At 31.3% G+C, this 15533-nt stretch overlaps 3 protein-coding genes across 3 annotated transcripts in view; 2 read left to right on the top strand and 1 right to left on the bottom strand.

The window, feature by feature from the left end:
• The first annotated feature begins 1244 nt into the window (after window positions 1-1244).
• On the top strand, window positions 1245-5374 carry LOC107005257 (exocyst complex component SEC15A). The gene is made up of 2 exons (XM_015203796.2): window positions 1245-1416; window positions 2560-5374. The coding sequence occupies exon 2, from the start codon at window positions 2575-2577 to the stop codon at window positions 4948-4950; it is 2376 nt and encodes a 791-aa protein (XP_015059282.1). The 5' UTR covers window positions 1245-1416; window positions 2560-2574; the 3' UTR covers window positions 4951-5374.
• An 816-nt stretch (window positions 5375-6190) lies between these two features.
• On the bottom strand, window positions 6191-9109 carry LOC107007396 (40S ribosomal protein S6). Its single transcript, XM_015206008.2, has 6 exons — window positions 8982-9109; window positions 8804-8868; window positions 7298-7355; window positions 7092-7200; window positions 6721-6993; window positions 6191-6643 (listed from the first exon to the last, which is right to left on the bottom strand). The coding sequence occupies exons 1-6, from the start codon at window positions 8985-8987 to the stop codon at window positions 6405-6407; spliced, it is 750 nt and encodes a 249-aa protein (XP_015061494.1). The 5' UTR covers window positions 8988-9109; the 3' UTR covers window positions 6191-6404.
• Window positions 9110-14356: 5247 nt separating this feature from the next.
• LOC107006735 overlaps window positions 14357-15533 on the top strand; it is a 3396-nt gene continuing 2219 nt past the window's right edge. The window contains exon 1 of the mRNA XM_015205250.2: window positions 14357-14561. Coding sequence (XP_015060736.1) covers window positions 14394-14561 — 168 coding nt within the window. The 5' untranslated portion in view covers window positions 14357-14393. The remainder of the gene's footprint in view (window positions 14562-15533) is intronic.

The raw sequence follows: 15533 nt of genomic DNA on the forward strand, positions 1-15533 counted from the left end.
AATGAATACATCACTCTACGCAATATATCAATCGAGTACATCACTTTCTGTGATATATCGAAATATGCGCGATATATTGAGACGTTACTTTACGCAAAGTATCGATCAAATACATATTTTACGTAATTTATCAAAACGTTAAATAATTTATCTAAAATTGAGACGCGATGCATCAAGACATTAAAAGATATACCAGAAATCAAAACATAATATATAGAAATGTTTTGGAATATCTCTAAATTCACCAAATTTAAAGGATTCTTGAAGAAGAATAGAATGTAGTAATGTAGTAATATAAGAAGTTTGGTTGGTGTTATGCATAAATATTTGTATTGTTTTTATTTATTAAATAAGATGAAATATATTTAAAAATATTAGTATACAATTTAAAGGTTAAGTAATCCAAATATAGCAATTACTTCATTCTTAATTTTCTTACAATAATTAAAAAATATTGTTTACATAAACAATTTGTACAATAATTATAATTTCATGAAAATATTTTTGTTTAATTCTCATTCGATATATAATAGTCGTAACAGAATATAACTAAATTTTAAATTAGTGTATTATAAGACTGACTTCTGAATCAACGCTCTCAACAATAAATATTTCATTACTAAAAACTTAATTCTGAAACCACTAAACCAGAATGGCAATATCTCCCGTAATAATTCATATTGCATTTTAAAATGTTCATTATATACTATAATTTAAATATTCATAACGTCTATATATGTTTAATTCTCATTCAATATTATAATAGTCGTAACAGAACATAACTAAATTTTAAATTAATATATTATAAGACTGACTTCTGAATCAACGCTCTCAACAATAAATATTTCATTTCTAAAAACTTAAATCTGAAACCACTAATTCAGAATGACAATATCTCCCGTAATAATTCATATTGCATTTTAAAATGTTCATTACATACTATAATTTAAACATTCGTAACGTCTATATTACAATTTCATCATAATTAATATTTTTATACTATTAATTTATACGTAACTTATTCACCGATCAAACGAGCCTTTTAATACTAATTATGTCACCTAAACATGTGCCGGAACTTGCCTTCAAAGGAAGATGATGTTTTATTCCGACATTGATATACACCCTTTGACCCTTTGTTGATTTTTTCCAAATAATAAAACACAAAAAAAATAGTAACAAACATATAAATAAATAATAAAATAAAATAAATAATTGAAAAAAATATATATTTATTTATTATTATTCTCAAATCAAACCTAAAGAACATCTGAGAAAACAGAGAAACATTGTGTTGGTCGGCAAAAAATGCCACTGAAGGAAATCACAAGGTACAAAATCTAAGCCAAGATTCAATTTTTATATCAAGAAAAGAGAAGGGGAAAGCATAAAACTTTCTGAAATTACTTCTTTTTGGTAAGTTACTGAATCTTTATTCCATTTCTAGCTTCATTTTTTGTTGTTTTTCATGTTTTTGCATCATGGGTGAGGTGTATAATGCAGACCCATTTGGGTTTTTTTGGTGTATTGTTTATGGTATGATGATCTAGGTGTGTTTTAGTGTTTTTTTTGCTCAATTTTGTGTTAAAGTTGCAAACTTTATGTGTTTTTTTTGTTGTTAATGGAGTTGTTGCTTGTTTTCTTGTTTGTTCTGTTTGTGATGAGTGTGTTTATGTTCAGATTTTGGGTTATTTGTTGAAATTTGATGATTTTTGGTGTATTTACTATTTACTTGCTTTAATTTTTCTTTTTGCAGCTTATTTGCTTGTTTTTCTATCTGTGATTATTGGTTTTAGATGAGTTTGTTATGTTCAGATTTTGGGTGATTTGTTGATTTTTGATGGTTTTGGTGTATCAGTTATTTGCTTGGTTAATGGTTAAAATAAAGTAGAGAATTTTTTACTTATAGCATTGGTTGGTTATTTGTTTGGTTTTTGTTCATTTTTTACACTGGTGATGTTTGTTATGTAATCCTATTAGAGGTATCCTGGTTCAGTCTTTGTGATCGGATGATTTTGGTGGGTTGCTTTGGTTAATGTTTGAAATGATCTAGTTTTGCATCAATGTTAAACACTTTGCTTTTGAATTGTGGATTTGTGAATTCGTACTAGTTGTATCGCAGATGATGTGTTCTTCGAGCTTCTTACTTTGGTGGAGTTTTGACCTTTTTTTGTGTTTTTGCCTTGTTGTTTGGTACCCCTTTTTTGGCGGTTTGGTGAAACTGGAATGAACTTGAATTCTAATGTTAGTTGTGCAGAGATGCACGTATAATTGTAGGAAACATTTCCTGGTGTTCATGGAACAATGTAATAGTTTGGATAAATTATCTCCCTTCCATTTTGTTGTTGGCTGGTTTAACGAGTGAAGGGAGATGAATGGATGGATGATTTAAATGTCGGAATTGTTTCCTTCTCCAGTGTTTTGGAAATAAATTAAGATGTATCTCTTCTTTTTTACTCTTTTTCCTTTTCCTTTGTCTTCGCGGGGAGGGACTTATTTTTCCCCTGTATGTGAACCTAGTCACACATTGACTGAAGTGTCTTGAATATACATATGCAGGGCTAGGTAGTAACCATGACTGCTAAAACCAGGAGGAGAACGGCCACAGAAAATGGTGACACAACTACAGCAGAAGATTCCGTTCTTGTGACTATGATCAGTAATGGGGAAGATCTAGGTCCTATGGTCAGGCTTGCTTTTGAAAGTGGGAAGCCTGATGCCCTTCTACAGCAACTTAAGAATGTCGTCAAAAAGAAAGAAGTTGAAATAGAAGAGCTTTGTAAGCTTCACTATGAGGAATTTATTATTGCAGTCGATGAGCTGCGTGGAGTCTTGGTTGATGCAGAAGAGTTAAAGGCTGAGTTGCAAACTGATAATCTGAAGCTGCAAGATGTCGGGAGTGTCCTTCTCTTAAAACTTGAAGAGCTTCTTGAAACTTTTTCAATTAAGAAAAATGTTACAGAAGCAATTAAGATGTCAGGCAACTGTGTCCAAGTGTTAGAACTTTGTGCAAAGTGTAACAACCACGTTTCTGAAGGTCGGTTTTACCCTGCTATCAAGGCTATTGATCTGATTGAAAAAAGTTATTTGCAGAACATTCCCGTCAAGCCACTCAGGACTATGATAGAGAAGAGAATACCGCTGATTAAATTGCATATTGAGAAGAGAGTAACCAGTGAAATTAATGAATGGCTAGTTCACATAAGGAGTACAGCAAAGGATATTGGGCAAACTGCAATAGGATATGCTGCATCTGCTCGTCAAAGGGATGAGGATATGCTAGCCCGTCAAAGAAAAGCCGAGGAACAAAGTTGTTTGGGGTTAGGAGACTTCACTTATACCCTAGATGTTGAAGAGATTAATGAAGAATCTGTCTTAAAGTTTGACCTGACGCCTCTTTATCGAGCATGTCATATTCATGGTTGTATGGGGATCCAAGAGCAGTTTCGTGAATATTACTATAAGAATCGCTTATTGCAGCTGAGTTCAGATTTGCAGATTTCATTGTCACAACCATTCATAGAATCCCATCAAATCTTCTTGGCTCAGATTGCAGGTTATTTCATTGTTGAGGATCGAGTATTAAGGACTGCTGGTGGTCTGCTCTTGCCTAATCAGGTTGAGACAATGTGGGAAACAGCTGTAGGTAAAGTGACTGCACTCTTGGAAGAACAATTCTCCCACATGGATAGTGCCAGTCATCTTCTCATGGTCAAGGATTATGTGACTCTTCTTGGGTCAACCCTCAGACAATATGGCTATGAAGTGAGCGCGATTCTTGGGACTCTAAATAGTAGTCGAGAAAAATACCATGAACTTCTTTTGGCAGAGTGTAGGCAACAAATAACTGCTATAGTCACCAATGATACATTTGAGCAGATGGTTATGAAGAGGGAGTCAGATTATCAGGCAAATGTTTTATTGTTCCATCTACAAACCTCTGATATAATGCCAGCTTTCCCTTTTATTTCTCCATTCTCTTCCATGGTTCCAGAATGCTGTCGCATCGTTAAGTCATTCATCAAAGATTCTGTCAATTACTTATCCTATGGGAGCCAAATGAATTTTTTTGATTTTGTCAAGAAGTATTTGGATAAGCTCTTGATTGATGTACTGAATGAAGTCCTACTTGAGACTATCTACAGTGGTACAACTGGTGTGTCTCAGGCAATGCAAATTGCTGCAAATATAGCTGTTTTTGAAAGGGCTTGTGATTTCTTTCTTCAACATGCAGCCCAACAGTGTGGCATTCCTGTCCGTTTAGTTGAAAGGCCTCAAGGCAGTTTAACAGCCAAGATTGTCCTCAAGACTTCAAGAGATGCTGCTTATATTGCATTACTAAGCTTAGTTAATGCAAAATTGGATGAATTCATGTCACTCACAGAAAATGTCCATTGGACAGCAGAGGATGCCCCACAGCAAGGGAACGAATGCATGAACGAGGTGGTTATATATCTCGACACCCTCTTGTCTACTGCTCAACAAATTTTACCTCTGGATGCTTTGTATAAAGTTGGGATTGGAGCTCTGGAGCATATCTCCAATTCAATTGTGTCAACTTTTCTGAGTGACTCAATAAAGAGATTCAATGTTAATGCAGTAATGAGCATCAACCACGATTTGAAAGCGTTGGAGTCTTTTGCTGATGAGAGGTTTGAGAGTACTGGGCTGAGTGAGGTTTACAAGGACGATAGCTTTCAAAGTTGCTTGGTAGAAGTTAGACAATTAATAAACCTCCTCCTAAGCAGTCAACCAGAGAACTTCATGAATCCTGTCATAAGGGAGAAGAACTATAATGCTCTAGATCATAAAAAAGTTTCTACCATCTGTGACAAGTATAAAGATTCGGCAGATGGACTCTTTGGAAGTCTTTCAAGCAGAAACACAAAGCAGAGTGCTCGTAAAAAATCAATGGATATCTTGAAGAAGAGATTGCGGGATTTCAACTGAAACTGAACCTAGAAACTTTATTTCCTGCTGATTTTGCTTCAGAAAGATTCATATTACCTGTGTCTTCGTTTTCAATCATGTTAGCAGTGCTTTGGTCATTTGGATAAGAAGTCATCAGTTTTGCAGATAAGAACTCTGTTTTGATAGAATGTCTTTATAGCACAATCATGTGAAACAAAATGCAAATAGAGCTAGTGGAACTCGCATTTCATATTAGATCAATAACAGACTGTGTTCTTGCATTTACCCCTGGTGCGACTCCCTTTATTAGCGTACTTGCATTTTTTTCTTATTGCAGAATCACAAGACTCGGTTTTGTTTTATTCAATTCAGGGGAAAAAAGCATCTTTAATTTGTTGTGTACTGAACAACTTAGCGTTCAATATACTTCTCTATTATTGTTATTATGACTTGTTTTTGACAATTTTGTTTGTATACAGATGGTTAGTAATTTCCTCTTTTACTAGAGATGTTGTAATTTTCCCTCTTCAATGTGTTTACTCAGCTGGTATCAGACTTCTTGCTTGATGTTGATTTTATTGATCTCAATGGTATCAGACTTCTTGCTTAATGTTGATTTTATTGATCTCAATGGGGAGTGAAGGGGAGGGGCATTATCTAAGTTGTGCTTTGGCCGAGGCGTAAAGCATTTACATGTTGTTTAGTTTACACTGATGATGATTACATGGTGTATTGGTATTGTTATAGAATCCAAGCAGAAACTCTACCTTAATCTGCAGCAAAATCTGGTGTGGAGACAGACAATCATGTTTCAATTGCACAAAGTCATGCTGTAAAGGAAGTTACATTCTCAGTGTTTTGTGTTTCAGTCGTTGAGGGCAGCAAACTTGGTTCATATATTATTTTTGTATTTTGATGCTTTTTTCCTCTTATGAATATGAAAACTACTACATGTCCATGAAGTTCCATTCTATGATCATTCTTCGTTGTTATTTCTTTGTACTTCTGTCACTTCTTTTGCTGGACTTCTTTGAACTGTCTTTCCTTCAGACCTTAGAAACAACCTCTCTACATCCGAGAGGTAGGGAAGAGATGATCCACGAATGTTGTTGATAATCCTCAACAATGGACGAGGAATATACAACATAGCAATCCCACGAGTGTAGTCTAGAGATGGTAGACCGAAGGTGGTTTCTAATAGAAACTCAGCTACTTAATGTAATGTGTAATATGCAAAGTTTTAAAATTTTTCATAGAGAAGAGTTAAAAACACAAACTATTTATGCTTGTGAGAAAGAACAAAATAATAAAAGTTGGGAAGATTTCATTCAGGAAGTACTAAAACAACCAAAATCTTTGATCAGAAAGATCACATAGTAAAACGATACACTAACTTAAAACTCATCATCTCAGAACATTAAAAAAAGCAAGATATCACAAATATGACCTTTTTAAGCAGACAGATATCACTGATTGCTTCTTTCGAAATGATCTTAAGCAGCAATAGATGGCTTGGAGGCAGCAGAAAGTCTAGACCTCTTCTTAGCCAAACTCTCACTTCGCCTTTCTCTCTGTTCCTTCAGCCTAGACGCTAAAAGCTTCTGATAGTCAGCCGCTTCCGACTTAGCCTTGGCGATTCTCTTCTTCTTGTCAGCGATTCTTGCTCTCTTCCTCTGAAGAGTCAATGGTGTTACCAGCCTCTGGATCTTAGGAGCCTTGCTAACCTCTTTCCCTGTATCACCATAGCAACAGAGTCAACGTTCAAGAATGTAACTGCAAACGAAATAGAAGTATTGGTAGAAAACGAACCCTTTTTGTTTGTGAATGTTCGGCGATAGGTGTTGACATACTTCCTGACATCATCATCCTTTCCAAGGTTGAAGAGCTTCCTAATCTTGGAAGCCCTTTTGGGTCCTCTCATTCTAGGTTTTTCAGTGTCTGTCAGTCCAGGAAGATCATTCTCTCCCTTCTTCACAATAACCAAATTCAGAACTGAAAGGTCAGGACTGACAATGCATCCACGGACAGACTTCCTTCGTCTTTCACCATTACGCCTACCATAACCACGGAAGCAAGGAGTGCCTGTTTAATGTGCATCAAATTAGATACTAAATAGCAACAGCTATACACAGAAAATAATTAAAATACATATCTGACATTAAGCACTTCACAACAGATACCTCTGTGAAGCAGAAGACGAACACGGCCTGGAGTTAACACTCCCTGCTTCATTGGGAAACCTTGCTTGTCACATCCTCCCATAATCTTGAAAACGTATCCCTTGAACTCCTGTCGATTGGGAGGCGCAACATTAGTAAATCTCTGAAATGAATTTGATAGCAATGGCAAAATTACCACCGAATCACAAAGTGGACATGAGACTTACCTCTCCCAAAGCATCTCCGCTAACCTCCTGGGAGATCCTCTTGTCAAAGAAAGCTCGGCTGCATAGCAAGAATTAAGTATCATTACCAGTAGTACCTCCGTATGCACATTTACTTGTCAGTCAATCATAATTCAACATTCAATGTGCTAATGAAATATCGAGACTGCCAAATAAATATGACAGTGACAACTATACATCAAACTAAGCAACATTCAAAAACAAATGTGCAGTCGAGTGAAGAGCAGAAATGAAAGAAATATCTCATCTTTTCATCAAGAAATAATATCCAGAATTTTCTCACTAATCATATGCATGGAACTGAATACTATAGTGCGCTTGTTAGATATATAATAACAGATCTAGGTGGGGAACTTGTGAACCAAACACTAGCATGCATATGTATATGCAGTAGTCTCTATTAACAGTAGCAAAAATAATTATAGATGCCATCAACATTCTTTGTAAGTTAAAATATCAACAAAAGTTTTAAGAAGACAAAGATGAAAAAGAGCACAAAAATTGGTTTTTTATAATTAAGAACTCAAAGATTGGTTCATTGACTAGTATTGGAAAATAATATAAGAGAAAATAATCACTTCATTGTCTATTTGTAAACTAATATATTCTATATTCTAAGTTCTATTTTCATGTTATGATATTATAGTGCTATAGAGACGATAAGTCCATTTTTTTCAATTGAAAGGTAAATTATAACAGATTATCCGTTTCTAATTATCTCAAATAAAGAATACTTCTAACGAGGAATCTGAAATGCCAGTCAAATAAATATGGGGTAAATGGATATATAATGTTGAATAGATTAGATTTTTCGAACTTCAAAATCATAACAACGAAAATTTACTAGAAACAAATGAGAGATACTCAATAGCAAAATACACAACTAGCATTGCAAACTACATTACTGTCATTTACTTGTTTGTTCAAGTAGCATTGCAAATTACATTATTGGTATCTACCTAGCTTGAAGTTTTTGCTATCGGCTCTTTTCCATTATTCATTCAATCAAGGCCTATCGAAAACACTATATCTACCTTCTCAGAGGTACATTATTGGTATCTACCTAGCTTGAAGTTGTTGCTATCGGCTCTTTTCCATTATTCATTCAATCAAGGCCTATCGAAAACACTATATCTACCTTTTCAGAGGTAGGAGTAAGGTCCGTATACACTCTAAGCTCCAAATACCATTACTTTGTGGCTGTTGATACTTGTTCAGCTATGGTTAATACATGTTAGCTTATTCCATACTAAAGTTCATGTAAAAACACTGCATCATAACATACAGATCCTTTAATAACAAAACCTCAAATCATTCAGCTTACTACAAACTTCCATAACTGAATACTTTTAAAGGATATTAACAGCAGAATTATACAACTAGAGTTTAATTCTCCACACATAGATATCTAACAATGGAACATAAAAAAAAATACACCGAAAACAGCAAATCCTATTACATTTCATAAAAGGAATATGATAGCCTTACAGTTTCTGGTCATCATCGATCTCGAGCTTCTTCTGGCACCCAGTAGTCGGGTTCGCAATGTTGAACTGCAAAAAACAAAAAACAAAATCACAATTAGTTAAGCAAATTCACTAAAAAAAATTCGTAAAAATCTACAAAATTGATAGAAACTGGAGATTTTTAGAGTTAATTAACGTACCTTCATCTTCGATTGAACTCAATGGAGGCGATGAAACTCTGAAACTTTCACACTGAGCCTCTCTCTCACACACACTCTCTGAGCTAGGGTTTACAGAGAAGACGTTTTTATATACAGGCTTTTTCTAGGTCAGCTATGTAATGGGCTTTGGGATTTGGGCTTTAGAAATTTGGGTCATTATGAAGTATTTGGGCTTTTCTATATAAGTATGTCCTTTCAAAAAAAGGCCTATTTTATAATGTTGGATTTTAGGCTACTATTTAAATTTTGCCCTTACTTTAGAAACTTGTTTGAATATATATAGCCTTTGAGAAATTAGCCATCTAAACGACGTTAAACTCAGGTCTAATGTGTGTAATAACTTTAAAATTTTATATAGTGGTATATTGTTTTTTCATAATTTTTCTGTTTGATTAGCAGGAATTTTTATACTTCGATCAACATTTGGCAAAATCAACCATCAAATCATGACTCGTGCAATTCGTTTAGGTTAGGACGGGTTTAATAACCTACTTATTTTATTAATTAGGTTCATTTTGATCCGTTTAGCTATGTAATGGGCTTTGGGCTTTAGAAATTTTGGGTCATTATGAAGTACTTAGGCATGTCCTTTTCAAAAAAGGGCCTATTTGATAAAGTTGAGATTTTAGGCTACTATTTAAATTTTGTCCTTATTTTTAAAAAGTTGTGCAAATATATAATGTTTGTTTAATTTTTTTGGAAAAATATTAGATTGTCATTTAATGTTCGTAATAACTTTAAAATTTTAGTGAGTGGTGTATTGTTTTCTCATAAATTTTTAGTTTGCTTGGGAATTTTTATAGGAAAAATAAAAAAATCTCTACCTTAAGTTCACTTAATACTTTTATCCCATATTAATTTTAAAAATATCTAAAATTCCTCATTTTCAAGTTAAATGAAGAGGATAAAAAAATGTGACAAAAATAGAGGCGGATATAAAAATGTGAAAAAAAATATATAATGTATCCGCCACCTTTATGTTGTATCAGCTCTATTATGTATTCCTGTTTTTGTATATTTTTGAGGAATTTTGTTCGTTAGAAACTTATAAGGAACAAATGGTCATTTAGCCATGAAAATATGTTATTTATGTCATTTGCCCTTTTTTATACGATCAAGAATTGGCAAAATCAACCATAAAATCATGACCCCTCTAATTCGTTTAGGTTAAGGTGTGTTTAATAACTTGATTGTTATATTAACTTGATTCATTTTGATCCGTTTAGGTCAGTCTATTTTAAAACTAACTTGATGTGTCATATGCTCATGAGAAACTATTAAAAAAATATTTTTTATTTAATATGTTTTATATAATCATAGTATAAGTAAAAGAGTTTTATTAGGTACTAAAGCAAATTATGAGAAATCAAAATTTGGATTTAGAACTTAGAAAAATTGACAAATTGGGTTATGATTCGATTTTCAGTTCATTTCAGTCCAAATTGCTTCAACTCAAATAGCATTAAGTTTGAACAATGAATTGTCATCTCTTGACACTTTTGATTTTTTTGAAATTCAATTCAATCTGTCTATTCATTTGACATATCTACTATAATCTAAAAGATTCATAAATTCCATTATTCTCTTACGAGTTAATTAAGTAAATCTTTTATGATTTTTTTAAATTCATTTTTATGGTCAATGATACTATTTATATAACTTTGTGATACTTAAAAGATAAATAATTGGAGTATTATATTATTGAAAAATTGCTAAAGACGTGAGGAACTTAGCTTTATTTTGATAATAACTTTTATGAATGATTTGTTTGTATATATTCTCCCAATTCTTTGTAATTTAATCTTGTCAACTTTATAATTTCTATAATGTCATCTTTACCAAAAAGGAAAATAAGATAACGTAAGATTTTTGAATATACCAATAATTGTTCGATACATGTCTCAAAACAATTAGTTAACCTAATGCAATCACTAATTTACAAAAAGTTGAGATTCTTTTTTTTTTTTTACAAAAAGGGAGAACAATAACAAATAATTAGTTTGAGGAAAAATATGTTCATATTTTAATTTAATTTTATAATATTAATGTATTAACAAAAATTTGTCCTTTAGTATTGACGAATTAATGACTTCCCCTCAAATTCTATCGTTTTAAAAATTATTAATAAAATTTAAATTTTAAATTCGTATTTGCATTTAATATTGGGAAAAGGGTCTGATATACCCCTCAACTTTGTCATTTGGAGCTGATATACCCCTCGTTATAAAAGTGGCTCATATATGCCCTTACCGTTATACAAACGGCTCACATATACCCCTGTCGTTACAGAATGGCTCACATATACCCTTCATTTAACGGAAGTTAAAAAATTAGTTTTAAATTTATATTTATTACTTCTAATTTTTTAAAAAAAAATTATTTAGGGGTATATATGATTCTTCTATCAAAGTTCAAGGTATATTTTAATTTTTTCATACATAAATTATTTTTTGACTTCTTTTATTATAATTATTTGAATTTCTTATTCTTATTTTATTTTTTTCTTTCATTCCTTAGTTTAAAGAAAAAAAATTAAACTATTTTTTTTGTGTGTATTGTAATTTAATTTCGTATTCGAAGAAAAAAATTTGGTCATCTACAATAAGTTTTACAAGAATATTAGTGAAACATAAATAAATTTGATTATCGAAATAATAATTATAAATTAGTCATTGAAACAAAAAAAATATGTTTGACGAGGATTAAATTTACTCATATGAGATTATATTTTTTAGAAAAAATAATAAAAATTTAGATTAAAATTATTATTTTTTTCATTTCCGTTAGAGGAAAAGGGTATATGTGAGCCATTTGTTTACAAGTAGGGGTATATATGAGCCATTTTCATAACAAGGGGTATATCAGCTCTAAATGACAAAGTTGAGGGTTATATCAGACCCTTTTCCCTTTAATATTTAGTAATTCTATAATCAAGATTTAAGATACTCTAATGGTACTCGCAAATTACCTGAAAGAAAATATAAAATTAACTATGTAATTTATTGGTAACTTTTAGATAATTCATCGCAGCTAATTAAATTTTCTTATAATTCGTCACTAATACGATATTAGCATGAGAATTTTTACTATTTAGCTAGTCTATCACTAATTTCTCCTTTTTTTTTAATAGTAAGTCTATACGAAAGGTGTGAATTTAATTTTTACTGTTCTATCCTCCGTTGCTTCGCTCATCCTCAATACAAGGATAAAACCGTCATTGTTTAATTAGGGAAATAAATCAATACCTTTTCGTAAAAAACAGTTGTACGCTAGATAGATAATTTAAATTAAATTTCTAACTCCGCTACTGTTAAAAAAAAGAAAGAAGACAATGTGGATTATGAGATGATAGGTGAGTGGTAAATTAAAGGCAAATTGGAAAAAAAAAATATGATGAGAAACGTGGAATTCCAAAGAAAAAATGTAAAGCAGGTGGGAGCATAGTGAGACTCCAACAAGAAAAATTTGTCTAGCAAAAGATAGATAAGTGCAAAAGGTACCATCAAAAGTTCGTGTCGTAACGTGGTAAATATTATTTTTATCTTTAATTAGAGATTTGTTGTTTGTATATGCATGAAACCTTTGGTATAGAGCGTTTTATCTTCAAAACGAGAATCTATTACGAATATAAATTAGAGTTTAATATAAATATCAAATATCGAGTAAAAAACGAGAAAAAAAGTAGAAAGGTGGTGAACAAGCCTAGCACGTATAGCATGCCTTGTTTGCCTTTTTTCCATTCACAAAAAGAAATGGAAACGTAACGTATTGCCGCAAATGTTTTTGTCTCCTTTAATTTCGGTTTTTTTCGATAAACAAAAGAATAATTATTACTTAGAGTTAGAATTTTAAGTTCGTAAGTTTAAAATTTGTCATAGCTAGTAAGACTCCCTTTCAATCCTCTCAATAAGATGTTTTTGTCGATGTAATAATTCGACATTTTTAATTTACTAATTCGACTAACTTATAATTAAATCAGCAAATTAATTAAAATATAATTGATCTTTATTTGGCGATTGATAACGACTTTTAATTATTAAAATTCAAAATTGCTACTCAAAAAAGAATTGAGGGGAAGGGAAGAATTCAAATTGTATGTAGAGTTCTTTGTATTTTGCACTCATAATGTATGGATATCTTTTAATATATTTTTTTAATTATAAGTGATTTAATAAGGCAATAATGTATATTGACCAATCATAATTCATAGTTAAATATTAAATTTCATGAATAAACAAATTATTGACTTAATATAAATATTAAATACCATATAAATTTTTATCTGAACTGAAATAGATTTATATTTCTTTTTAAAAAATTATGTAAAATGTCATCCTCTTTGACATAATACTCAAAACTTAAAAATATCTTTTGATAAAATTCTAGAATCCTCCTCAAAGTAATTTATATTGGTTTCTTTGTCATAATTAAACTCTATTTGAAAGAAAGTAATTTTTTTTAACTTCATAATTCAATTTCTCAAAATGCACTTCAAAGTAATTCTCCACTAATCTACTTCAAGATAAATTAATTTTTTCATATATATGATTTTATCTTTTTTATTTTTATGACTTTTTTGACTCAACTTTGTGAAGTACTACTAATAATCAACATAATTAAACAAAAAGAATACAAAAAAAAAAAAAAATCTTAAGTGGTACATGTATGAGTCCACTTACAAAATTTTCTATTTATTGCATTTTTATATGTGTTTCCTTAAAGAGAAGCAACAGTATATATTTATTAAAACAAAATGTTACTACTTAGAAAAGATATATAAGTTTTTTTATTTTAAAAATAAATAAATGGTGAATGACAAATTAAAATTCAAATTAAGTCGGACATGAGTTGTTGAGTTGATAGTGAAATAATAATATTGCGAGAAAAGGAGAGAAAAATAGATTCTCGCTGTCATTAATATACTGAGGAACTTCTTTCTTTTCACCGATTTAATTAAAATATTAGTGAAAATAGTTACCGATCATTTTCAGGAGAGAAATTTCAAATTATTTGTAAAGATATATTATTATGTATCTTTAGCTATTGGGTGTTTTTATCTTTTCTTCTTTTATTTTTCTCAAAAGAAAGAAAACATGCAAATTAAAGAAGCAACCACCTGAAGAAAAAAAAATTATAATTTAAAAGTTGAAAGATAAAAACAGACAAATTAAATAATTTTCCTACACATGATTAGAAGCATGTTCCTCTAATTTTATGGAGTGGAACTCTACTTTTTATGTTTTTTTGGACATATCTCTTTTTTACTTTAATTTCGTACATAGCACCCAAATTAGTCTATGTTCATTTTATTGCTACTTATATATAGTGTTGTAATTTAGAAAACAAACTCATTATTATATTCTTCTTTTAAAAAAAAAACATTAGAAAAAAATGGAATGGAGGAAGAGTTATTTGGATGTAATATTGGTGCCATTAGGGTTTGTAATATGCATGGGATATCATATTTGGTTATGGCACAAGGTTAAAAATCAACCTCTTACAACAATTATTGGTACTAATGCTAATGGAAGACGTATGTGGGTTGAAGCCATCATGAAGGTAATTATTAAATCGTTAATTTTTCATTGGCGTATTGTCAGAGTTGAATTTTTTTGATAATTTTCTGAAACATTATTGATGCGATCGATGAGTTAAATTTTTATGAATTTTGTTGGAAATTGGCAATTTTCTATGTCTAGTGAGTAAATAAGGATGTCATGTGTGTGATTTTTCATCAACTCATGTAGTGTGGTTGTATGAGCTATTTGGTTGTGGTGTGGGTAGTCGAGATATACTCAACTTCTTTTTTAGTAAATTTTAATATAATAAATCATATTCGAGATCAATGAGTTTCACTCATTTGTATTTTACACTATGACTCGAATATTTTTTAATTTTCTTTTTTTATCTCCTATGAGTCATATTTTCCTTTTTGTGGCCTAAGGCCGGAGGAGAGGGGATGAATCGAATCAGACAAATGGACCGGTTTATCGATAGGGATAACTTTAGTAATGGTCATTTTGCAATTAGCACTCTTTGTATGAAACATAGGTCAATGTTTATGTCCTTTCAAAGTAGTTTTTAGCTACTTTCCAAATAGTTGAGCTTCAAAACAATAATCATCGATGACCTTCTCGAAACGAGAGAGAGAGAGGGGGGGGGGGAGGGGGAGGGGTTGTAAACACTACATACTCCACTAAAATTTCTTGAACTTCTTGTTGAAGTATACTTTGTCTAAGTGTAGTGGCTTGTTTGAGTGAAGTAATCATATGCTAGAAAGGCTAAACCTATAGTGTCTATCAAGGAAATATCGAGTCAGGTCATAAAGTGACTTACCTGACATTTCCATATAATATACAGTCATCGTCAGTTCAGAGTCAACTCACATGCCACACCTTACCTTCTCTAGATGGTAAGTTGTATCTTTCAACTAACACGACTTCTTTCATCATAGATCACATTCATCGCGAGTCTCTCTCTCAATATATATATATATATATATATATATATATATATATATATATTTCTATA

Source organism: Solanum pennellii, chromosome 12 (assembly GCF_001406875.1).
Source record: "Solanum pennellii chromosome 12, SPENNV200".
Taxonomy (NCBI): Eukaryota; Viridiplantae; Streptophyta; class Magnoliopsida; order Solanales; family Solanaceae; genus Solanum; species Solanum pennellii.

Coding starts and splice junctions, on each gene's coding strand:
- LOC107005257 (XM_015203796.2), top strand. CDS start 2,575: ATGACTGCTAAAACCAGGAGGAGAACGGCCACAGAAAATGGTGACACA.
- LOC107007396 (XM_015206008.2), bottom strand. Junction 6,994..7,091: donor TCGTCTTCTGCTTCACAGAG/GTATCTGTTGTG, acceptor CACATTAAACAG/GCACTCCTTGCTTCCGTGGT. Junction 6,644..6,720: donor AACATTCACAAACAAAAAGG/GTTCGTTTTCTA, acceptor ATGGTGATACAG/GGAAAGAGGTTAGCAAGGCT.